This window comes from Brachyistius frenatus, unplaced genomic scaffold, assembly GCF_029030835.1.
Source record: "Brachyistius frenatus isolate BFR_SWC_R1_liver_20210118 unplaced genomic scaffold, ASM2903083v1 Contig_5, whole genome shotgun sequence".
Lineage (NCBI taxonomy): Eukaryota > Metazoa > Chordata > Actinopteri > Embiotocidae > Brachyistius > Brachyistius frenatus.
This window is the reverse complement of record NW_027210604.1, coordinates 336,402-360,616: the sequence shown is the minus strand read 5'-3', so window position 1 is coordinate 360,616 and position 24,215 is coordinate 336,402. Positions and strand designations below refer to the sequence as shown.

Genomic DNA, 24,215 nt, shown 5'->3' with positions numbered 1-24,215 from the left:
CCAGACTTCGAGCTGGGAAACACGTACATACGTGCAGCTACGGCCTGAAACAAGCTTGTAAATTTCAAGCAAATTAGAATTAGGTTTAATTGTGTGACATGTCGTTGCTGTGGAAATTATTAATTAGGGATTAGTGGGGATTCTTCTTAAGCTAACAGCCTTGGGGCTTATTAGTCACGCTTTGGTCCAGTTTTGATAGCCCTGTTTAATCCTCTCTACGTTAAGGCTTCTTCAGCATACGAGAAGCAGCATTTAACATGACATTGATAGAAATAATTCAAATATAGGTAAATAATAACGATAGCACGAACAATAATAATAATAATAATATTATTAGTGTGATTGTATTGTCAATGTATGTACAATGCCAAAAAAAACAATTCATTTAGATATGGGAAATTGTATGTATTCCTCCTGACATTACGCAAACCTAACGAACGCGCGGTTCCCTAATTAGTTTTATTTTGAAAAACTACCAGCGGAAATCGCCCCGTCTGCGCGCGCGCGCGCTTCACGACCAGGAGCTGCGGCTCTGGACATTTTAAGGTGAACACGTTGAGTTTGGAGCGGAGTTAAAAAGCCGGAGCGACGGGCTGCAGCGGTGGAGACAAGACGAGACGGACGAGACGAGACGAGACGGACCGAGTCTCCCGGCTGGAAACCACCACGGAGACGCGCTTCCGGTCACCTAGTTGGATTAAAAAAAAAAAACCCACACAAGACGCGCACACGCGCACCAAACCCCCCCCCCCCTCCACTCCCCCCCCGGAGAGTTGTCGGGACTTGGCGGTGTTTCAGACTCCCCTCCTCGGTGGAAGCGGCACCGACGATGCTCCGCTCCGGCTCTCTGGCAAAGTAAAACAGGGGGGGACAAAAAAAAAAAAAAAAAAAAGGGAGAATCAGAAAAGTGGGCAGCTTTTCTGGATGTTTGCGGTGGTTTATTTATTTTGTATTTTGTATTTTTATTTTCCACCCCGTGACAGCGCGCGATGATTCCCAGCTGACTGTCGCAAACACGCTGCGGTAGGTGAACTCCTGGAGAAGAGGAGGAGGAGGAGGAGGAGAGAGGAAGGGGAACCGAGCCGCTGGGTCTCTCTCTCTCTCTCTCAAGCCGACCAACCGGACCCTTTTCTCGGCTTGTTTTTGAGGGGCTGCATCTTTTGACCCGCTCCAGCTCTCAAAGATGTCTTTCCACCTTCTTCTCTCCGCTGTGGATTTCTAACCAAGTCAGCTGTGAAGCCAAAAGAGCTCGGTGCGGACCCCCCACCCCCCCCCCTTTTTTTTCTGGACGCCTCTTTTCTTTTTTTTGGGGTCTTTTTCTTCTTTTTGGCGCAAGGAATTTCGTGTATTTTGGTATTTTGGAGAATGACTAACCGCACAGACACAATCTGCTGCCCGTTGTCTCCTGGTTGCGATTCAGACTAATCCAGCTCGTTGTGGGAGAAACACCACCCCCCCCCCCCCCCCCAAAAAAAAAAAACAACAACCCAACAAGCGTGCGGGTCGGGCTGCTGCGCGTTTCAAGCCAGGGACGCGCGCGTCATCTCTCCACGGATGTCCATTGATTTATAATTATACCCATTTTTTTTTGTTTTTGTAAAAAAAAAGGAGGTCTGGGGGTGGGTTGGTGGGGGTGGGGGTGTGACAAGGACTTGGATCCGTTTCTTTCTCATTGTTTTTTTTAAATTTTTTTATCTTCCACAGTTGCTTAATTTGCAGCAGGAATACTTGTAACTTTCTCCTCCTCCTCCTCCTCCTCCTCCTCCTCCTGCCGCGTTGTGGAGGAAAACGCTCCGCTTTGCGCGGAGGAGACGCGCGTCGTCAGGTCTGTGGACACGCTGGAGCCGGGCGGGCGGGCACATTTCTGAACACTACACAACGCTCACGTGCAGATAGATATCTGTCTATTGCGCATTATCCAACTTTAAAAAAAAAGACACCCCCCCACCCCATCCCCTCCCACACACACACACACACACACACACACACACACACACACACATCGCCCTCGGAAGAAGAACTGCAACAGCGGCGCGTGGAGAGGGGCTACCACCTGCAGAGAGAGAAAGAAAGAAAGAAAGCTTTTTATTTCCTCCAATCAATCAATCAATCAATCAATCAATCAATCAATCAATCAACCAACCGAGCGGCTACTGGGACATCTGGGATTTTAACATCCGCCCTGCTGGGAATTTCTACCATGTCAGGTGTACGGGATTTCAGATGGACTCCCCTGCTCATCTGTGTGGCGGCGCTTTCTTGTGGTGAGTAACAGCCTCCCCCCCCCTCTCTCTCTCTCTCTCTCAGACCCCCCCCCCCCCCCAACACACACACACCTCCAGTGGGGTTCATAACTGTGTTGCATAGAAAGTGATGGTGCCTCCAAAAAACAAAAAAAATGTATGTCTAACATGCTGCTGCTGGGATTGGTCTTTTTTTTTTTTTTTTTTTTTTGCTCCTTGACCCCCCCCACACACACACACACCCCCCCCCCCTCTCTCTCTCTCTAACCCCCACCAACCACACACAGATAGGCGCAAATACACATAAATCCTGTCACAGGATTCGAAGAGCCCCTCCACTAATGTCTCGGCCCAAAAAAGTGCAACCCCCCTCCCCCCCTTTCCCATATTCCTCCAGCACTTTTTTTTTTCTTTTTCTATAAATTCAATATCAATAATCGCATGGCCCCGCCGTATGTTGCTGAAAGAGCCTCCCGCGACACAATAAACACCATCGTGACAGTGTGATTGCAGTGATCACCAGCAGCAGACGTAAAGAAGTCGGCGCCATCAGGTGACCGTCGATAAGAAAGGAGCAGAACCGGCCGATCAATACAGTGAAAACCCAGAGACTTCACAACACATTGAGCACCCATCAACCTTTTTGATTTCTCCTCCTCCTCCTCCTCCTGTGTGTGTGTGTGTGTGTGTGTGTGTGTGTGTGTGTGTGTGTGTGTGTGTGTGTGTGTGTGTGTGTGTGTGTGTGTGTGTGTGTGTGTGTGTGTGTCCCACATAGAGCCACAGCAAAGTCCTACAAAATCCAAATCAAACAACCCAAAGATGATTTCCTGACATGTCCCAGTGATCTAGATCTAGTTGGACTCCAAACCTCCCCCCCCCGTCCCCCCACTAATCCTTTCCTTTTAATATCCAACTCCTTTTTTTTTTTTTTCTTCTTCTTCTTCTTCTCCTTCCTTTATTAATGCAGCAGCAGCAGTGTTTTCCCAGCAGTGTGTGCAAAGTGTGACATGGCAACGGGCGGATTAAAGTGCACTGCCGAGAGGCGAGCCGAGTAGCAGCACCTTCCCCCCCCCGTACTTGTGTCTCCTGTTTTTTTTTTTTTTTCATTTGCAGCCGAGGGTGCCCGTATTTAGACTTTAGATTAGCCATGAAAGCTTCTCTCTTTTTTTTTTTTTTTTTTTAAAGTGAGCTGCAGTGAAGTGCACATTTTTTATTTATTTTCATATTTACTGCATAACCACCCCTTTTGCATCCTTTCGGGGGCATTTTTTTTCCCTGCACAATATCTCCTCTTCTTCCTGCTCATTTTCACTAAATCTTGCCTCAATTTCATTACCACACAAAAGGAAGAAGGAAAAAAAAACAACCAAAAAAACAACAACCCGCCTACGTGCGCAGTAAAGCGCATACTCTCCTTGATGGCTTCTCCGAGGCTGCGAGGCCGCTGCACGGCTGCACGGCTGCACGGCTGCACGCTGCTGCACGCTGCCCACACAGATCCCAGCTAACGCCTGTGGTCAGCGCTGCTCCGCGCACCGACCGGATTCGGCCCCCCTCGACCCTCAAACGCACACACACACACACACACACACACACACACACACACACACACACACACACACACACACACACACACACACACACACACACACACACTCGTGGTGGCAAGTAAACAATTTGCAAGACGAATCCCCAAGGTGTGAAAGAAGCAATATCACGGCCTTTAAAGCTTCTCTGGGGGGGGGGAAACCAAAACAAGCCGGTAAAGTAATGAATCTATTATTTCTCACTCCGCTCACCTTGAAGTCATATTTTCCGACACGTAACGAGACGAAGAAGATCTCCATAAGAGACTCGCGGGGATTTGTCGTCGATTGGTCGCGTGGAGGTCAGAGGTCGCTCGCACGCTTGCAACGACGCTTCAGTTCGGCGTGTTTGAGGTTTTCTAGTTCCTCGTCGCGGGTGTTGCGTCGAAATTGCACGTTTTGGCGTAAATTAAAGGTCGTCCAAACGGAAGCAGCTGAACGTTGTTAGCACGAAACGCCAAACTGGTCAAAATAAAAAAAAAAGTACTGATGAAATGAGGAAGTATTAGAAAGTATTAGATCTCGGAATAGTTAAATGAAATTACTTTTTCTTTTTTTTTTTGCCACTTGTTCTGTTGCTGCCGAAACGTATTGAGGTTTGATACCTAAACCAAGTCTAACTAATAATATTGTCTCGTAGACGGCAGTCCCGATACCGTGCCCGAACCAAAAAAAAACAACAACCCTGAAATTACTACATTTTACCAACTAAAACTTTTAACCCACATAAAATGAACCACTGATAATTACAGGGCTACAGACATGAATTACTTTCATTGTTATCTGCTGGTTACTTTCTCGATTTATTGTTTAGTTTTGTGACCCGTTGTAAAAACAGGACCTGAAGGGCCGACGGCGAAGCCTCCAGTTTGCTGGTTTTGTTCAAAGATGTTCATGTTAATAATGTCGGAGAAAACTATCACCTTCAAAAATGACCGAAACCATTTTCTGAGATCGTTGTCATTTCAATTCTGCTTTGCTTTTATAACACGGTGACGTCCCGACAACAGAACTTTTACGACGTCGCACGAATGAAACCAAACAATTCAAACAAAAAAAAAATTCCCTCTTAAGAGGCTGAGAGAAAAAAAACAAACAACAAAACAAAAACAACAACTGCCTTTTAACAGGAAGAAACCTCCGTATGTGTTTTGTTTTTTTCTTGCGTCCCGTGTGCGTCGAGGCGGTTTTTTTTCTTTCTTTCTACTCTGCAAAATTGACGTCCGCGCGGAGAGACCCGGTCGCGTTCCCGCCTCGCTGGATGAAAGCCGAGCAGACGCGCATCGCGGCCAACTCCTGATTAATTGGATCACGTCTCGAACTGTTCCCATCGAACTGGGTGCGGCTCGTGCGGCGGTTAAGTCTCGGTGACTGCTCGGGACGGCGGTGGCGGTGGAGGAGGAGCGGGTGGGTGGTGGGGGGGGTGGGGGGGTGGAGGGGAGCGCGAGGGTTTGCCCAGTCATGGTGTGTATGTAGCTGGCAGCCTTCCCAGCCACCGGCCTCTTCCCCGAGAGTCGACGGCGGCGGTGTGACGCGCCGGCTCTCGTGTTTCGGCCCCTAATCGATTTACATGCGGTGAAACGAAGCCTTTCCCGCCGTTGAAGAGGTTTCCCTGTTTGCCATCTTTTTTTTTGTTGTTGTTGTTTGTTTGTTTTTTGCTTCCCACGCACGCAGTAATGAAACCTCGCACGCATCGACACCTCGCGACTGCAAATGAACGCTCTTTAGTCAGTCTGTTTGTTTTTTTTTTTTTCCCTCCGAACCGCGGCGAGGTCGAGATGTCGAGTTGCTGTTGTCGCCGGCGTCTGGTTGTTGTTTACATATTTAGCCCGGCGGGTCTCGGTCGATGCTTAAGAGATGAGTTGTTGTTTTTTTTCCCTGTTTCTTTGTGGCATCAGATAACGATCACGCGGATGAACGGTGGCCTTTTTTTTTTAATTTAATTTAATTTTTTTGCAACATTATTATTATTTTTTATTCAGATTTCAGTGGCGGATGTGCTTAAGGCTACAACCAACCCGTGCTCTGGGAATAGCGGGTCAACCGACCAACCGGCTGACGATCAGAGAAAGAGGCCGCCGCGTCGTCGTTTCACTTCGCGGCCTCCTTTTCGCACAGTCGCACGTTCTCCCGGTGTCGTTCAGCTACGTTTGTTTGTTTGTTTGTATTTAATTCTCCAAACAAGCCGAACATTTTTTTTTTAATTTTCCTTTTAATTGTCAGAAGGGACTTTGAAATGTCGTTGAAGCCCCGCGCTGTAGTTTTGGCTTCTTGTGGCGGCCGTTGTGTCGTGAATTCAAAGGATGTCGTCTTTTGAAAGGAACCTTTTGTGAAGCGCCGGTTTTCCTTCTCCGCATGTAGCGTGACGCGCAAAAGACCTCCGCCGAAGGGCTCGGGGGGCCGGTCCTGCAGAAATTAGTACAGTATTTGTTTGCAATGCATTACTCCCCCCCCACCCACCCCCGCATCCCCCCTCTCACCTTCTTCTTCTTGGTGGACCTTTGTGAGTGCTTGGTGAAAGCGTGCGTGCTTTTATGTGATTTTTTTTTTTATTATTTCGGCCAGGGGTGGAAGCCTGAAAAGCAGCAATCCATTTACCGTGTTCAATATACCCCCTACTTGGGTTTTCAATACACTAAAAAGCCCCGTTTCTTCAAGAGAGCAGATTAAGTACAGTAAATAGCACACGCATTGGTTCATGGATCGGCTCGAGGCGGCCGTTTTCCTTCCCGAACAGAAACACTCCGGTTTGCCATTTTACTTCACACGTCCGCGAACGCCTCGCGAGACGCAACCTTTCCCGAGTCCTCCGAGCATCCCTCCTCCAAAAAAAACAACCTAAACAAACAGTTGATAGTTGAGCTGTGCATCAGCCAGACAACTCTTTTAGTCAGCAGTTATATTCAAACCCCCCCCCCCCCCCAGATCCATACATGCGGCCCATCTGCTTCGTCTTCATTAAGTGTGCGATTGTCTTTTCTTTTCGCTGCTCATTGTTTCTGTCCCAGGAAAGTATTGACAGTGATGTCAACAACAACAAAAAATAAAAGAAAAAAGAAATATTCCACCACCTGCGTGTGTTTTTGCAGAATAATTAGCCCACATATGCCAATTCCTCATTTGAAATGTTAAGATCTGACGCACAGTATGACGTATGTAGATACAGATCGACACGCTTGAGTTCTTCTTCATTTTATGCCTTTATATTTCCAAAAGTTTATGTACATCCGGTAACTTATCCATAATATTTACTCAGAAAACGGGTTTTGTAACAGCGAAGAAGGATACGGACGTCTCCGATTCCCCCCCCCCCCCACCTCCTCCAAAAAAGTTTACAAAATTTTTTTTGTGACCGCGCTCAGCAATATGTCTTCCGCGTCGGGCGATCACGTGATGTTTGGTCTGAAAATCGGCTCTCATGCGCTGCACCTCTCGCGCAGATCCCACACCGCCTTTTGATTGGAAATAGCTTCCTGTGCTGCCTGTGGCACCGTGAGTCAGACTCTGGCAACGCTTTCCGCCGCCTAGATTTTCACATTTGCATCTCGTCTTTGCTCGAGAGAGAGAGAGAGAGAGAGAGAGAGAGAGAGAGAGAGAGAGAGAGAGAGGGCCTCTTTTGTTTAGTTTTGTGTCCCCCCCCCCCCTCCCTCCCTCCCCCCCACCTCCTTCACTCAACACCTGTGTCGTATTATACTGCGTGGATGTGATGGCACCCGTCGTGGCCTTGCTCCTGTCTTTCTGTGGTGTTACAGCGGTATAGTCTCTTTCCTCTGATTCTGCCTGTCTTGGCGCAGCTCACGTCTAGTGAGTTGTCTCCGCTGTACGTGACGGTGTGTTCACATACGGTCGACGACACGTGTCCACGGGGGGAAAGAGGTCGGGACCTCCCCTCCCGCACAAAGTGTTTGCTGCTTCGCAGCCAGGATTGTAAAACCTCGCAGAAGGTCTAAATACAGAGTGCTTTTAAAAATAAAATAAAAAAATAAATCTGTGTCACCCTTCCTGTGCCGTGAAACATTCAAATGTCTCGCGGTATCGACGGTGTCGCTCCCGTCGTACGAGGTAAGGCTACAGTCGGCAGATCGGCTTCCAGCAAATAAAAGTGAAGACCTGTATTTTCAAATGACTCCATTTAAAGATCATTTTGGTTTGTTACGACTCGAAGTGTATTATTCCTGCTTGGATTAGCGTTGGACTCGAAGCAGCTCGTGTGTCCAACAAAACAAACACAAAATTGTAACCCCAAGAAATTGCTGTAGTATGTAGTTAAAATGTAGTTAAAAGACTGATTTCCTGGTTTAACTTCACAAGGAACAAAAAAAAAAAAGGGACATTTCAGGTTGAGGTTTACTTCCATATTTAACCTGCAGGTTAACCGCTTTAGATAATCTGGCTAAAATGTGGAGCTTGCGATTGTCTGCCGTCTTGGCTTTTGCCTTGTCGCAGTGATTTCATGGTTTTCTCAGACCGCAGCGATAAGTAAGGAGGTCAATACTATCATAAAAGACAGAAATGACACCTAATGGGAGATTTTCAATGTTTTTGTCACTTGTTAAATACTCCTCTGAAAAGAGTCGGGCGCATTTCGTCTCCGTGGATCCTAAGAGCTCACTGCCAGGCCAATAAAAGACCGATTTTATTACACACGACAAATATGTACTTGCGGCATTTTTATGGCATCATATTTAAGCCTTCAGAATTAATGCGTCTGTCAGACTCAATGCGCCGTTCCACCTTTGCACGGACGCCAGACGGAGCTCTGAGGTTTCACGTTTTGCGGAGGGCCAAAATACGAAGAGTCACTTCTGCTTTTAATGGCATTAGACATCAGAGGTAATAATCTGTGGGCGTTTTAAGTGCCGATATGCATCCAGTACGTGTCGGTTAAGCTGCGAACGCTGGAGAGATCAACAATGTCACGACACATAAACCATCTGGTGCAGAAGTGGTTGGCTTGAAGCCGCCTCCGGCCCCCCCCCCCCCCCCCCGTTCCCCTCCCCTCTCTTTGCTTTGCATATCAGCAGTATTTCCCAGCTGACTCCGCGTCGAGCGATTAGTCTGCAATCAGCGCGGTGGAAACTGAAGAAATATGACCATTTGAAATGTGATTTTTTTTTTTTTTTTCTTGCAGCATCTCCTCTCTCGTCCTCACGCTGATTTCCCAGCGCTATAAATCTGCTGAAGGACTCAGAAATGCACGGGCCGACCGGTTTGGGCAACCCAACCTCGGCCTCATCCCTCCCTCCCTCCCTCCCTCTCTCCCTCCTCCCTCCCCCCTCCCTCCCTCCTTGCTCGGTGATGTTTTCAGCGGTGGGATTACTTTTTCGGGGCCCCGGTTGACCGACGCCCGGCCGGTGCACTCGGAGTTCACGAACCGTTTCTCTTTGTCAACACGGCAGATAGCTGGTGGAAGTGTATCTGAACGAGCCGCGTGCTCCCGTAGATTAGTCTGGCCGTTTGACTTTGACAATCATTTCTACGGCGACAGTTGGCGACTTTTCCTGATGTGGTATTGCATCATGTCAACGTGAGATTGACTGTAAACACAGGCTGCCCCTCCGCCGCGCTCGCGGTTAATACCCGTAGGACACAGAGGTCTAGTGTTTCTCACTGCAGAAACACGGGTTACCGAAGGGTCAGACGCAATCCGCAAACACTGCCATGAATCCACCGACTGTCGCTTCTATCCAGAGAGCTCGGAGGTCTGCTCGGAGAAAAGCAAATACCTGATGTGAGGCAGCTTTAGTGACGGGTTTGGTTGAAGTTCTAAAGTTTAAAAAGAAGTTTGAATTTGGGCATTTAAACTTTGGCTGTGGGTACAGTTGGAGTAGAAATGACGATTCTATCACAAACATGGTTTGGCATCTGTATTTTGGATAATGAACTCATTATTTAAGTACTTATAGTTTCAGCCTCTTTAAATGGGAGGATTTGTTGCTTCTTTTTCTGCGGTTGTAAACCGACCGTCTTTGGGTTGGCGCTGGACAAAACAAGCAACTTTGATATTATTCTCTGTTCTCAAGATATTTTATAGACTGAATGCACAGAAACATGTGGTGCGCATGTGCAAGTACTTGGGTGACAGGAAGAAAGGGGCGGGGCCAACGACGTGAAGAATTTTCATATCAAGGGGTCTGACGAAAATGCAGCTGTTGCCTGAAGCCATCAGTGTGTTTACTGAGCGTGTCAAACAGAGGACACGGAACAAAAACACATGGATTTCTGGGTAAAAATAATTAAAGGCTGCAGATATGTTGGCGGGTGATGTGTTCACATGCTGGGGTTATTTTCCGGTCAGTGCAGACCAGCAGTGTGTGGTTTGAGACACCACCACACTGTGGAAATTCAAGCAAGAGTCCTAACATGGAAGCGGACCATTTGTTAGTGTACTGAGGGAAGTTTGCCAATTGGAACGCAGCGAAGGATTAATTGATTTACAGACCAATTAAGGGATTTTCATGGGAAAATATTGATTATTTGCAGCCAAAGTTAGAGTCCTGTCACTCCACATTATCCCGGTGCTTTGAAGCAAGACTGTGAGTTATGTTACCGTTTCAGTCAAAGTCATTATCGAGCAGAAGCAGGAGAATCGCAGCCCACACATGTTTAACCAAAGACGTGTATGGACAGTGAAAGTAAAACCAAATTAAAATGGACATTAGATGCAGCTGCCAGCTCCTCTGGTTCATCTCCTGAACTCGACGACATTGTCAACCTTGTCCCGTCTTCTCTGTCCGGCGGACTGGTTTTTGCTTGTTCCAGTTTATTTGTGTGTGGAAAACAATCGGACCTTTTGAATTTGATGCAAATGAACGTCGCAGTTTGGTTTGTAGTTTTGACCCGTGATTTGCGGCCACTCAAGTGCCATCAAAACCCTCAGAAAACCGTCCGTCCGTAGATTCATTTTCGGGTCGGGCAGGTCCTACCGCAACGGGAAAACCTCGGCTGGAAGGTGCTCAGGAGGCATCCTGATCCGATTCCCAAGACACAGACAAAGTCCATAAAAAAACAAAACAAAGATGTAGGAATACTGCAACACTTCGAGATGGAAAAGTAGTTACAATTTCTGAAAGAGTTTCTTTTGCACATCGACCTCCAGAAATGTTGATTCATTTTCAACTTGGCATTTGGAGAATTTCGTTATTATTGGTTGTTATTTATTTGAATTTTATGGACTTTGTCTGATTTTAAAAGCACACTGAGTGAAACATCAATTGGCATTCTTAGAAAAAAATGAAAAATTGTTTGCGAAAGCTACACGTATGATTCACAACGAGGGGTCGGCGTGTTCGTTCTGTGTCTGCGTGTCCTTGACGTGTGCAGCTGTGTCGGATTCACTGGCCACAAACCCCCCCCCAAAAAAATTGGAAACCGCTCTGGAAGTGAACCAATTTGTGAAGCGCACATCCGCACAGTTTGTGTCCAGTTTGTCTCCCGAGTCAATCGATAATGTTGTCTCTGACTTTTTGAGGGTAGAGCGCACCGATCTGTTGAAAATACAGTTTGAATATTAGTCGTATTGATTCTAACGGGGGAAACAAATGCTTTACAAATTAGGCCAACACAACATTGAGTGCACTCCATTTGCCTGACTTCCGTAATCATGTTGTATACAAACAAACAAAAAAAAAAACCCGGAAAAAAACAGGCAGCTATTGTTTTTTCATGTATTATTCAAACATACTTATTGTTGGTGACAATGGGATACTTGCTAAGCATTCAAATCCAGAAACAAAACAACAAAGAAGTGACAAAAACGAATCAGAATTAAACACAGAAGTGCATTCTTGGCTTTGGTGATTACATTAGTTTTTGTTTTGTTTTTGGCTTTAATTTCCGCCTCTCGCCAACAAGCCATTGATTCGGGATGTAGTCCAAACTGTGACAAAGAAGAACCTCATCTACAGCCCTTAAAATCATTTCTAATTAAATTTACAATTAACCAGCCACAGCAATAATCAATATTTAGACTTATGCCGTGCACATCAGCACACGTTTAGCCACAGACGGTTTTACTTTGGCCCCGGGGAGAAATAAGATGTCTACTTTGAGCCATGAACCCCCATGAAATTCCATTCAGCTTTATCTAAATAAGGCAGAACACATAGAGAAGGAACCACTCGCTCAGTCAGACCAGACCGGCGTCATCCATTCCAGAATAAATCTGGCCCGGGAGGCAAGAAAAAAAACTTCACTCAAGTCACTGTTGGTATTTTTGGGAACAACACGGATCCCATATTTCATGAAAACAGAGCGAAACCCATCTATGCTCACATCGCTCTACGCTCACATGGATGGATTTCACCTTCAACTGTAGCTGGAGCCAAGTTTTCCCTTAATATATGCAGTGCAGTTAAGGCCACCACAGAATTCGGCAATCTAATACTGCTTATGGGCAGGTTTGCAAAATATTACGCTTTTTTTTTTTTCTCACTCTAATAGAATTAAATCTTCTGCCATGACTTGACTCGCGTCTCTACTTTTTCATTGTGTGCTCTGCGGTCTATGAAAACACCCCCTCCCCCTCCCCCTCCCCTTCCCCCCCGCTGCCCTGCAGCTGCCGCCAGATTGAGCAATGTCCGGTGTAATCAATTCTTTTATTAGGTTACATAGGCTTTGAGAGCAAAGGAATCCCTGGGTGTTATAATAACCTCTGCTATGCTGTATTGGATCCAAAAGACATTTTTGATCATTTTAAGCCTATGTAACAGGAATTAACTCGCGCAAAGAAAAAGTAAAGCCGCGAGCTCCTGCGACGCTTTGGCTTCGGGCCGGGCTACCGTTTGGCCGACATTTTAACATCGAGTAGAATTTTAATCAAACATTACAGTAAACATTTCTCACTTGCTGTCTTTTGATAAATAAAAATGAACTTGTAGCACTTAAATCTGTCCTTAAGCAGATATGTTAAATTAGTGATATCCCTTTTGCCCCCCACTGCCTGTCAATTTATGAATCTTCTTGTACATCTTCCACAGCTTACAGATTCTGCTTGAGAAACCTGGTGAAGTTATATCAAATATAATGTATCCACTGGTTTCTTAACTTGACATCGGAGTAGTTCATGTCCGTGCCAAATACATGGGATTCCATATATTGACGGAGTATTGAGAATCAGGAGCACATGCATCCAAACAAGCTGCGCAGCACCCTTCTCCTCCGTCTTCTCATGATGTGGATGTGCATTAAAGAACCTGTTCAATTAGTGCTAGTTTAATCTTTTGGTTCTGAAAGGGTATTAGAGAGGTCTCGTGGGGCACAATGCAAAAATGAGAAATTGATTAATTTTGCTTTCATTTAATTTACTAGAATAGATACCAATTAGAGAGTGTGTGTGTGGAAAAAAAAAAAAGAAACCTTATGCAAATCTGTATTGTAATAGAAAGGGAGCCACGTGAGCTCCCTGTGTGACTGCATGTGCAGCAGCATGCCTTTCAACTGCAGGTGATTTGCTTAATGTTGTTCAAAATATTTCTTGCAAAAAGAATCCAAATATTGCTGTTTCGACACTTCAGGATGCTCCATTTTAAAAGTTGAACTTGTATCGTTGTTCCCGAAACAGAGGCCGGGGATGGAAACATTTGTTTTGGAGGCCAGAAAGCTCAGTTGCTGGCCAAGTAATCATTGAGTTGTTGGTATCGATTAAAACCTTATCAAGCTCTCAGGGATAGATTGTACTTGTTTTGTGCTATGGGGCAAGACAATTGTATTCCCCCTTTAAATATTAGAACCCTGCTCTCTCTTTTCTTTATACTTTTCAAATAATTAAAAAGACGTGTAAAAGTATCCACAAAATGTATTTTAATATAATCAAGTCCTACAGTCCTACCAAAGGAAAATTCTCTCCAGACTATTTTCAGCCCTGGATTTGAGGAGGGATGCCTTTTGAGTTGGCTGGCTACCTTCCCAACCATCAATACGTGTGCTTAGCTTTTGGATAAAGATAAGACGGTGACTGAAAAGGTTCAGGATGCATTTTAGTACCGCATTAACCATCTACTGTAAATTTAACAGCGCCTGCGTTTGTTTGTCACACGAAATTACTCGGCGAGGGCGTATGCAATTTCCCCACAATGGGGAAGAACAGATTGGTAAATCCAGAGTAAATTGGAGTAAGAATAAAAAAAAGTTCCACACTCTTTGTATCTGCTCTCAGTGATCACACAGCTTTTGAGTGCCAACCTTAAAGAGGCTTAGAATAATGAATTAGTCATAGATATCTCTGAGGACGTGAGGGAGGAGAGTTTGGCCTAAATGCACAAGTCTATCAGTAGCAGATAACAGCTCACACAATTAAAAGTTTGACAGAGACTTCATTACTCTAATTCTGAAATACTTGAAATCCATTTTATACCATGGTGGAGGTTTGCTTTGCATCAGACTGGATTTAAAAGTAAAACCCAGTGTACATATGGAGGGTAGGTTCGGAGTGGGAGAGTTGAAGCATTGTATTTAATTGTGTCTGTGTTCATTTACATATTTATTTATTCACTTGACAAGAAAAACAGGCAATTAATAACTGCCATATAATTAGTAGGAAAGTTAAGGTTTATCTGCAGTCCCTGGGCAGGTGCTACAAAGACTGACTACATTAGCTGAGCAGAGACAAACTTGGGCCAGTATTGGCTGGATGAGACTTCTATGCTGTTTTGCTTATATGGCCAACTATTATCATGTTTGGCCAACACTGGCCCTCTGCCTATGGACAAAGTCTACATTGGCCCAATCTGGAAATGTTTGGCTGGAAGTGAATATTCTTTCAATTAAAAGGAACGTCTTAGTTACTGTTTACCTACGAAATACTGAAAGAATCTAACAAAGCTCCCAGCAGACTTTTATGACACCAATTATTACTCTAAAATTCCTTGTAATCTGATTAGTTGGTTATGGATAATAAGATAACCTACGGCGGGCCATAAATGTGCTAATTAGAACGATGTCTGTTAAAATAATTTTATAAAGCAAAACTTTGAATCATAAATTTCAGATAGGCATTTTCAATACCGTGATTAATTTGTCCACTTCGAATAATTTTAATATTCAGTTTAAAAACTCCAAAACAGCTCATCGCTGGTTCATGCCAACCAATCGAGTAAACCAACCGAATCCTCCCCTGTTTCACAAACAGGAACCGGTCACTAATCAGCGTGCCTCGTATTAACCAATCAACTGTTCCTGCAGTTGCCTCCAGATGTGGAAATCCACCCACCTCCAGAATCCCTGTGATGATTGCCAAACTGCGGGGTTATGTTGCTGACCGATTACAGCCCTCATTCTGCTAATTAGGCATTAACACCAGATGCTTGGACCAAAAATCTTATCTCACCCCCCTTCCCTCCCCACATTTTTTTTTTTCTGGTCCGATGCAGGAAATTCTTGTGCTGCTTGCAGGCACGTTGCACCTTGGGTCAATCCCCATGTCTATGTCCCAAAGGTTAGACACCCTGTCAGTGGACTCTCTAGTAACTAAGAGCAGAGGAAGCGTTTCCATGGTGGAGATCAATGATGACTGATGACAAGAGCATGAAAACTGCAAGTCACAAACAAGTCTACCTGAGGGAACTTGATGAATGGCCTTTCTGTAAAGTACTGCCTTGGAACCTCTTCTCTGAGTGGCGATCAATTTTTCCAGCAATGTTGCCTGTTCTGTTTATCCACAAAAAGACAAGCATAAATGTAGAGCATATGAAAAACATTCAAAAGATAGAATAAAAAATGACCACCGCGAGATGCAGCCACGGTGGTTTGTTGCCTTCGGGTTGAAGTGAAGAAGTATCTCATGGTCTTATCTTGCGTGCGGGAAGGACCGGGCGGGTCGGTGCGGCCTCGGCTGTAAACTAGTCGTTCGTAGCGGCCGGCTGAGTTTGTGAAGACGCAGCTGAGCGAAGCCTTCGATGTACCAGGGGGTCATGACCTTTTGGGGCAGTGACGGAAAGAATGAGACGGTGGGTACAAAAGGAGTTTCCTCTGCAGCGTGGTCGAGCTCGGCTTTAGAGATGTGGATAGGAGCTCCTCCGACCGCGTTCAACTGGCAGCACGTCCCTAAGGGTTACAGACCTACAACATGCTGGAGAGATTATGTGCGCGTCATCTGGCCTGGGAACGCCTTGGGATCCCACAGGAAAATGCTGCTCTCTAAACCCCAGATAAGTGGCCGCCGAATGCTTTGTCAGATATATTCTGCGTAGGTGGGCCGCACAAGTGGCAGCCGAGTCTGCGTCGAAAGTAATTCCCCCCCCCCCAAAATGCACCGTGCTTTTTATTTCACATTTCAAATCAACACTGCCGATTTTGATTTTATCACAAGCCGACAGTTTATAAGGCATTTCATCCAGTGAATGAGGCACTGCAGGCCTCCTTTGGAAATAGAAGTGTTTAAACTATGAGGGGGAAACCGCAGGTCATTGGTCGATGTTCGTCACCTTACCAAGGATTTTCCATTTGTCCAGATTCGGTTTGACGTACAGACCGTGTGACTTGAGAGTCCACTTTTGGAGTTTGAAAGGATTTTTCTCAGACAGCAGAACGTGTCGTTTTGTTGACTTTTGAGTTCAGTGTCAGCGTGTTGTTAAAGAAACTTGTTTTCTTGGTTTTATTTGGTTATTTAGTGGTTTGACAAAAAAAAAAAAGCCAATCGCACAAAACGCTTGTGCGATTGAGCCGAGCTACGCTTTGGTAAAAACAAAAAAAACTCCACCACATTCCACAAACTGATTGCTTCTGTCTGCTGAATGCGGAGAAAATATGTGCGGCTCGACGCGCAAACTGATGAGATGGTTGCACTTTGTGTGCCAGAATAAAACTAAAAGGGGGGGTCGGTTGGTATGAACTGACCCCGATCTGTCCCACTGTCTTCTGTCCATTCATTCATCTGGCTGTCCGTCTGTTACACACACACACACACAGACACACAGTTGCGTTTCCAAGATGCGCTGCTAGGCCTAAGGGGGGGTGCCGCAGCATATGTTTGGATGTCATGCATCTTTGACACCACTGATTGCCATTGAAGGAAATGACATGTCTGAGAGTGCGCTCGTTTTTTTTTGTGTTTTTTTTTTTAATGGCAAGAGGAAGGCCTTAATCCGTCTCCTCTCCTTTTTCCTCCTGCCATTATCTAACATTTGAGAGCACATTATCTACTCGCTCAGCAGCAAAACACTCTGATGATTTTTAGAGGACAATCTGTTCTTCACGTGTTGCACAAGTAGTGCAACTATTGATTTATAGGAGTAGCGTTTTGTAGTCCCCGGCGGCTTGATGTCGAAACTGGCTATTTTCTGAGATAAGTAATGAAAATAGGAGTGGATATCACGGGAGCTTAGAGTCACACGTTATTATTGGTGACGACGGTATAGCTTTTCATGTGTCTGTCAAGATGTGCAACACGGAACTACAGCTGACTGGTTTTCATCTTTTGTGACTTGGCAACGAAGAGGTAGACAAGAGATCCCCCACCGTTGGTAAAAAATGAGGATAGTGTATTTACTCCCTATGAGTCCTGTATGAAAGGCTAATGTTCCACTGTGCTTTCTGGGGCTTGATAATTAATTACTGCCAAAATGTCAAAGTCAGCCGTCTGTTTCCCGCTGACCTCTCGCTGTCAGAGAGGTTGTCAGTCGTCAGTGGCGCGTATCGATTTATTCTTACGGGCTAAAACAGCTGAGAGATCTAAATGCAAATGAGTAGAGAAGTAAGACCACTTTGGGGGAAAAAACTACCAACGGTCACAGTTTGTGTTTCGTCGGGACAAATTTCAGTCCTACTTGGTCAATTTGTCTTTTGATTTCGTCAAGATAAATGAAAGAAAACCTGCTGGTTTTGAAATCGGGATTGACGTATACAAGGTGCGTTCAGAAAGTGCAGAGATTGTTCCTGTGGCACGAACGGAGTGCGTGACGGTATACGTGACCGGACCAGGGGAAAGCCAGAACTTTAGTGAGTTTTGCTGCTTGCTCAACAACTGCTCCTTTTTTGTGATCACCGGTACGTGGAAATTCTGCAAAATGTTATTTTTATTCCACACATCACACACAAATCAATTTTCTCAACGACGAGAAGACGTTATTTACTCGTACTAGTATTGTACTACTATGAAAAAGGCCTTGCGGTCTGCTGTCTCTTTTGCCTTTCGCGCGGGAGGATAGCAATAAAAATGTCCGGTACAGAATCCAGTCGAGGAGCAACAGGCAACCATATGAGTCCAGCTTATTGTTGTGTTAAGATGTGGAGGCATCTGACAGCATGATCCCGAATGAATGATGGGAGGTCCAACTCCCTGAAACAAGCACTCTGAGCCCCCTGGGAAATCAAACAAGGTGCAAACTGGGGGAGCAAAACTGCCTTACAATTGCAGTGTGAGATTCTACGGTGTTGAGGAGGTCATTTTTCACAGCGCGACGGTAGTCCTTCTGCTCAAACATGCCAGAGGAGAGAGAGACGGTTATCTGAACAATTTGTCTATTCTGGGTTGAAGAGACCATGTGAACTCGTCATGACTGCTATATTTTTTTTTTAATGAGGATTAAAGGAGAGTGCTGCTCCATTTACCAACTCCCAACTGCTGCCCACATGCTTGATACCACTGCAACCAACATTTAATTATTCGCCTGAGCCAGAAAAGACAGACAACAGTCCGAAGCCAGCTGTGTGATCACTCTGTGATCACTGGAGTGAATTGGCTTAATTATTTGCTAAATGCTAACGGCAAAATAATTTGAAAGGGTGTGTATATATACGAGTCCGACATGTAGGAAATCTCTTTGGGAGTCCTCACTGTTTGGTTAACCATCTGTCCCGACTTATTCCCCCCGATGAGAAGCTCCAGATTTGAAAGCTCGATGATATCAGTTCACACTTTCAAATTATCCAGCCGTGCTGTTTGTGGGATGTTCTCATGCACTTTACATTTGATTATCATTGATAAGTTACATAATACACTTCAGAAATTATAATATTTATAATAATCACAATGCTGAAAATGAAAATCTGAATTACATTAAAGTAAATAAAAATGTTTTTAAACGTACTGGCATAAAAGACCAGAGTGAAATTAGGGTACGCTCGCAGAGAAACATGAACAAGTTCAATTCAAATTAAATGAAGGTCGAAACCTTTCAATACTGTAGAGAGAAATCCAGCAATTTAACGATTCCCGCATGCATGGGCAAGGATTTGGTGACAGTTTGGAAGAAGAGATTTCAAAATACGCTACTGACCTGATTTCCTACGGCAGGTTGTTACAGAGCCTCGGGGGCCTCGACTGGATGCGCAGCGTCCCATTTGAAGGTTGAATGTGCAGGATTTCGGGAGTCTATTGGCGGAAATAGAATTTAACATTCCTGTTTCATCACGTTGAATTGTTGTGTTTTCTTTGAGTTTTTCCTCTTCTGTGGAGTGTGTCAAGTTTACAATAAAACAAACAATGCGGGAGGAGGTAGACCGGCAGCTCCCATGTTCTTCCGAGGTAAAATTCCTGTTTGTCAAAGGAGTTTGCTGGCTTTTACGAGAGTGATATAATAGCTTCAGTTCCTGGTTGTGGAAGGGCCGTCTGATGGCAAGAGAGAGTGCTGAAAATATTCTAAATGTAGCTTCCCCTCAACTAATATTGTTTAAGGTGGGTCTTTTTTTTTTTTTAATGTGGCTAAAATTGGTTTTGCTGCTGATCTCGTCCACAGCAGTACGTTGGTTGGCTCCCTAAATGTACTGCAAGGTAAAGCATCGACTACAGATAAGCACCTCACACAACCCCACTTCAAACAAACCGAACTATCCCTTCGAATCTTTAGGGAACAGAACAATCGCGCAGCGGTTCAGACCTTCAGCGAGTAACTCATCTTCTCACTGCACCAATTAAAATCTGCGTCATCATTGGTGTAAAGTGTTGGTGCAGATCTTACCGAGGTCTGTTAATCGGTTTCCCAGAGGAGCCCTGTTGTTGATGGCACTTCGCGTAACTCCTCCGTTAAATCTCCCGTCCCGCTTCCTCTTGGGAACGCAACGGAAGTCCTCCTCCGGCCACCTTCGAAGACGTCTCGGTTCCCTTGTTGCCGTTCAGAAGAGCGAGGATCAAGGAGCCGGGCTGTTGCCCGGAGGAGACTTGAGGAACGGTATGCAAGTCCATCCTTAATGGGAGTCTATAATCCCTCTATACTGCCGCCATCGCATCGGTTCTCCCTCGCGTCCCACCCGGGAGAGACGGAGACTCAAGGACGAGATGCGAGTGAGGAAAACGAGCAGACGTGTACGACAAACGAGGAAGCATCAATTGCCGCGTCCATTCTTTTGAACCACGTAGCCAAGTCGAAGCCACCGCTGCCAAAGGACCGCGCCAGAGTGTTTCACCTCGCCACAACCCAGATGTCATGGCATTATCATGTCATAGCTCTACAGATTGTCTGAATGAACATGCTCATCCGCACCACTTCTCCTACAGCGAGTGCAAGTCACATTTTTGGATGGAGTTTCATGATGATGACTGAAAATCAAAATCCCATTTCTCGCAGCTGGCCACTAATCCGTCGGCCCCATTTGGCCGGCGCGGGAGACAATAAAACATGCTGACTGTCTCGTGTTTAGAAGAGGAAGTTGTCTCCCGACCAAGAACCGTCTTTCGACTGCTGTTTGGCGACGTTTGTGTTTTCCAGATGGGACCACATGCCGAAAGCGTAACGTCGGGACGGGACTTTACTGTCAGCCCTTTTTTCCTCGAGGCTGAGGATGAGTGAAGGGCAGGTTGTCACGCATCATCAATGCGTATTGTTTGGATTTAGGGAAAATCAAAAAAAAAAAAAATACTGTTTTGATATTGGACTGCCACAAATGCTAACAAAATGTTAACAGAAAATGCATCTTCTATGATTACAAACTTCTTAAAACGAGATGTACTTAATTGATGCGTATAAATTCATGTATTCGGGTTTAGAGTACCATTTTGAAATAAATTGGCATTTATTGAAGAAACCTAAACAGGACACAAAGAAAATGGATCAATATTGGCTACATACAGTTTAGAGGATCTCCTCCTTACATGGCTCTTGGAAATAAATGATCTTATGTTTATTAGCTCCTAATTGGCGCACCTGGATTTGTGGCTGCCAGCTTTAACTACCTCCCTCAGGTCCCATAATTCTCCATGAAATGCATGATGGGATTCATCAAGTGCCAGCGTTAAGAGCCTTCCATGATGGCATAATATTCCAACTCGCATCTACAGTATCTAAGGAGTCATATTTTGGTTGAGGCCCCCCCCCCACCCCTCAATGTAATCTTGAGAAGGTGCTTGGTATTTTCATTTGTGCGAATTTAGCCCCCGGATAATACAAAACCTCCCACTCACCACTCAAAAACAATAAAAAGTTGCTTAAACCAAATGGACAAACTTAGGTAGCACTTTATTTAATGGGTTCTGTAATTTGCAGCTAATTTCTGGGAAAGTTTCATCATAATTTCAGAAAAAAATAATTGGATACTTAAAAGAAATGATTATGCAATTTGGTGCTAATTATATAGGAAGTTTTAGTTCCCACAGTGATCAAGTAACTGCTTGTTTTATGTGTTTTTGTAAGTGAAAATACTCTCCGGTTATTCCTATAAACATATTTCAACCTAATTCCCGTAGACCAGACGTCGACGTGGTACATGGACATGTAATGTTTGAAGAATTTTAGTTTATCTTGAACAGTCTGGAATTTTTGACTTACATTTCTTAATAACTTGCAGCTAGAGCCAAATTGTACTTCTAGGAAACTTTCATTTTACTGCTGAATACCAGCAGAGTTTTGGGAAATAATACGAAAGTGTCCATTAAAAAAAAAAAAAAAAAAAAAAAAGCGATAAAGCCAAATATATCTTCAAAGTAACGGTGTGCTGCTTAAAATTGAGGAAGTGGGAATCCACTTTCAAAGAACATACAGTCAGTGAATTATCACAAAGTCCAGTTTGTCTTATATTCTTTCAGATTGTGATCCTGTCTGTACATTTATTAAGTGAAGACTGCAGGGAACCCCCACAACTTTTTACTGAAGTTAAAACATTTTCAACACAAGCGGTTGTATCAAGATTAGACGTTTGTTCTCTATTCTGACTGAAGATCCTGTCATATGGGCTTTTAAAAAAATAAAATAAAATTATTCTTCAGTCTTCAGTTTAGTTTTAAGGGTATAAAGATCCACTTAAAAAAAAAAAGTGATTATTTATGAATTCTGGGAGTTTTTCATTTTGAAAGCAAAGCTATTGGGAAATAGATCATCATTTTTTTTTTTTTTTTTTTTTTTTGTGAAAAACAATTTTTTAACATTTATTTTTAATTTTAAGCCTGAAAAGGGAATAAATAAGGGAGAAAAATGGCATTGTTCATTATCTGTCAAACTTGCGAGCTTTCTACGTCATTGGAACCCCGTACGTCAGAGAAAAGCCTTGAGTCTTTGAGCTGTTTTTAAGAGCCTGTTGGATGATTTTGCTTTGTTCGCGGAACTGTCTGAAACACACGAACTGTGGAAGCATTATTAATTTATTCTGCTCACAAGTGTCTTTCAATGTATTTTCCTCACGGAGTCTGGCGAGCTTTTTTGAGTTGAGTGAGATGCAGCTGAAGATACATCAGTAGGAAGTCTGAGTCATGAGATCAACACGCGGTGGATATAAAAGGTGGGAGGTTGTTCATTCCTGGAGATTCTGTATACCTCATCGATTTTTTGTTGTTTTGTTTTTTGTTTAGTTTTTTTTTGTTAACTTGTATCTTGCCTCAAACATACTGTATGTCTGCGTGCAGAGAGGCGAGGCACTGAAGAGTTGGTGATAATCTGTGAGGTGCTTGTATTTTTTTTATATCAGGTTATTACTGTTGTGTTCTGCTCTACTCTTTTTTTTTTTTAAGTCAGTTTGAGAAAGTAGGAAAATAACTTTTTCTCAATGGACTAATAATGAGTTCATTTAAATTTCGTTCACCATTTCAAGAAAGACGAGTTTCATTTTCATTAACCGCTAATTACGCTGTTGCATTTATTCATATATATATATATATATTCATATATTTAAAAAAAAGACATTCTTGTCTTTTTTTTAAAACAACTAAAATCTTTGCCGGAAGAACAGCATTGTTTACACTGTTGTCTAATGTGCCCCAGCTATTGTTTAAGTTGGGTTCATTTTTTGGGGGTTAGAAAACTTCTCGACATTACTAAGTTGGGGAAAGACTGGTCGAGGAAAAGAGAAACCAGAGTTCACTGTCACACTTTTTTATGAACCCAACCATCCATCTGGACCTCCTCTGTGCTCTCAACGCTACAGCAGACTTTGTTCTTGAAACACAACAAAGTCTTCAGCTGAAATTTTGACTTTGGCCAAAATCCAAACCTTCAATTTGAGAGTAATTACCATCCTTAATGAGTCAGTAAAAACTAATGTTACTGAGCCGGTTGTAAAATTCTCAATGCCACAGAAATGGAGCGCAACAGATGTTCCATGCATAGTCGTACCAGGCAGCCTCTCCATTGCGTGTTCAATCCTCTGCAACCTTTAAAAATGGTTCGTACTAAAAAATGTCAAAAGTAGCTACATGCAGAAGAGAGACGACTGACTTGAAAATCGAAATCCTAACCAAAGTGCCTTTGTCGAGTAAGCGCACGGCCGGACCTCATGATGCAGACCTCGGTCTCCGGCATCAAACACGTTGTGTTTTCCCACCAAAACTATTTATGCAAATTACAGGTGTATATTCATTAACGGACCGTTTTTGAAATCTCAGAACCAAACCTGTCACTAAAAGACTGGAAAATAAAAAGTACTTCAAAGTCTGTAGGAAAGTCCTGCCAGAGGACTTCTGCATCACCTTCAGCTTCCTCACACACACACACACACACACACACACACACACACACACACACACACACACACACACACACACACACACACACACACACACACACACACACACACACACACACACACACACACACACACACACACACACACACACCTCAAACTCGCTGTTACCAGTCCCCAACTCTTCTCTCTCTCGTCCATATGGTTCGTCTTAGAAGACAAATTACCTTCAGCAGTTCTGGCCCGTGCTTCCACAAACCTTCGACCCATCTCAGCTGTCCATCAAACCCCCGCGGGCTGCACCAGCTTTTTGCGGTTGCCGTCTCGCAAACCTCACTCCGAACCCCCCCCCCCTCCCACTGTATGTCTTTTTCAGAAAACAGTCAGAAAGCCATAAATAGAAAGCAGTTTTCTAATTCATCTGGGCGGCGTCGGATGAGATTTAATCAGTAAACAGTTGACATGAGCACCAGACTGATGCTCAGGAACCAAAATTCTACCATGATTGATGGGGGTGAGGGGGTGGGTGGGAGGGGGGGGGGGGGAGTTGACATTGCTGATCCAC

At 44.3% G+C, this 24,215-nt stretch overlaps 1 protein-coding gene across 1 annotated transcript in view; it reads left to right on the top strand.

Annotated features, from left to right (window-relative positions):
- Positions 1-1,976: 1,976 nt before the first annotated feature.
- tmem132e (transmembrane protein 132E) overlaps positions 1,977-24,215 on the top strand; it is a 323,618-nt gene continuing 301,379 nt past the window's right edge. Inside the window, exon 1 of the mRNA XM_069716079.1 lies at positions 1,977-2,264. Coding sequence (XP_069572180.1) covers positions 2,201-2,264 — 64 coding nt within the window. The 5' untranslated portion in view covers positions 1,977-2,200. The remainder of the gene's footprint in view (positions 2,265-24,215) is intronic.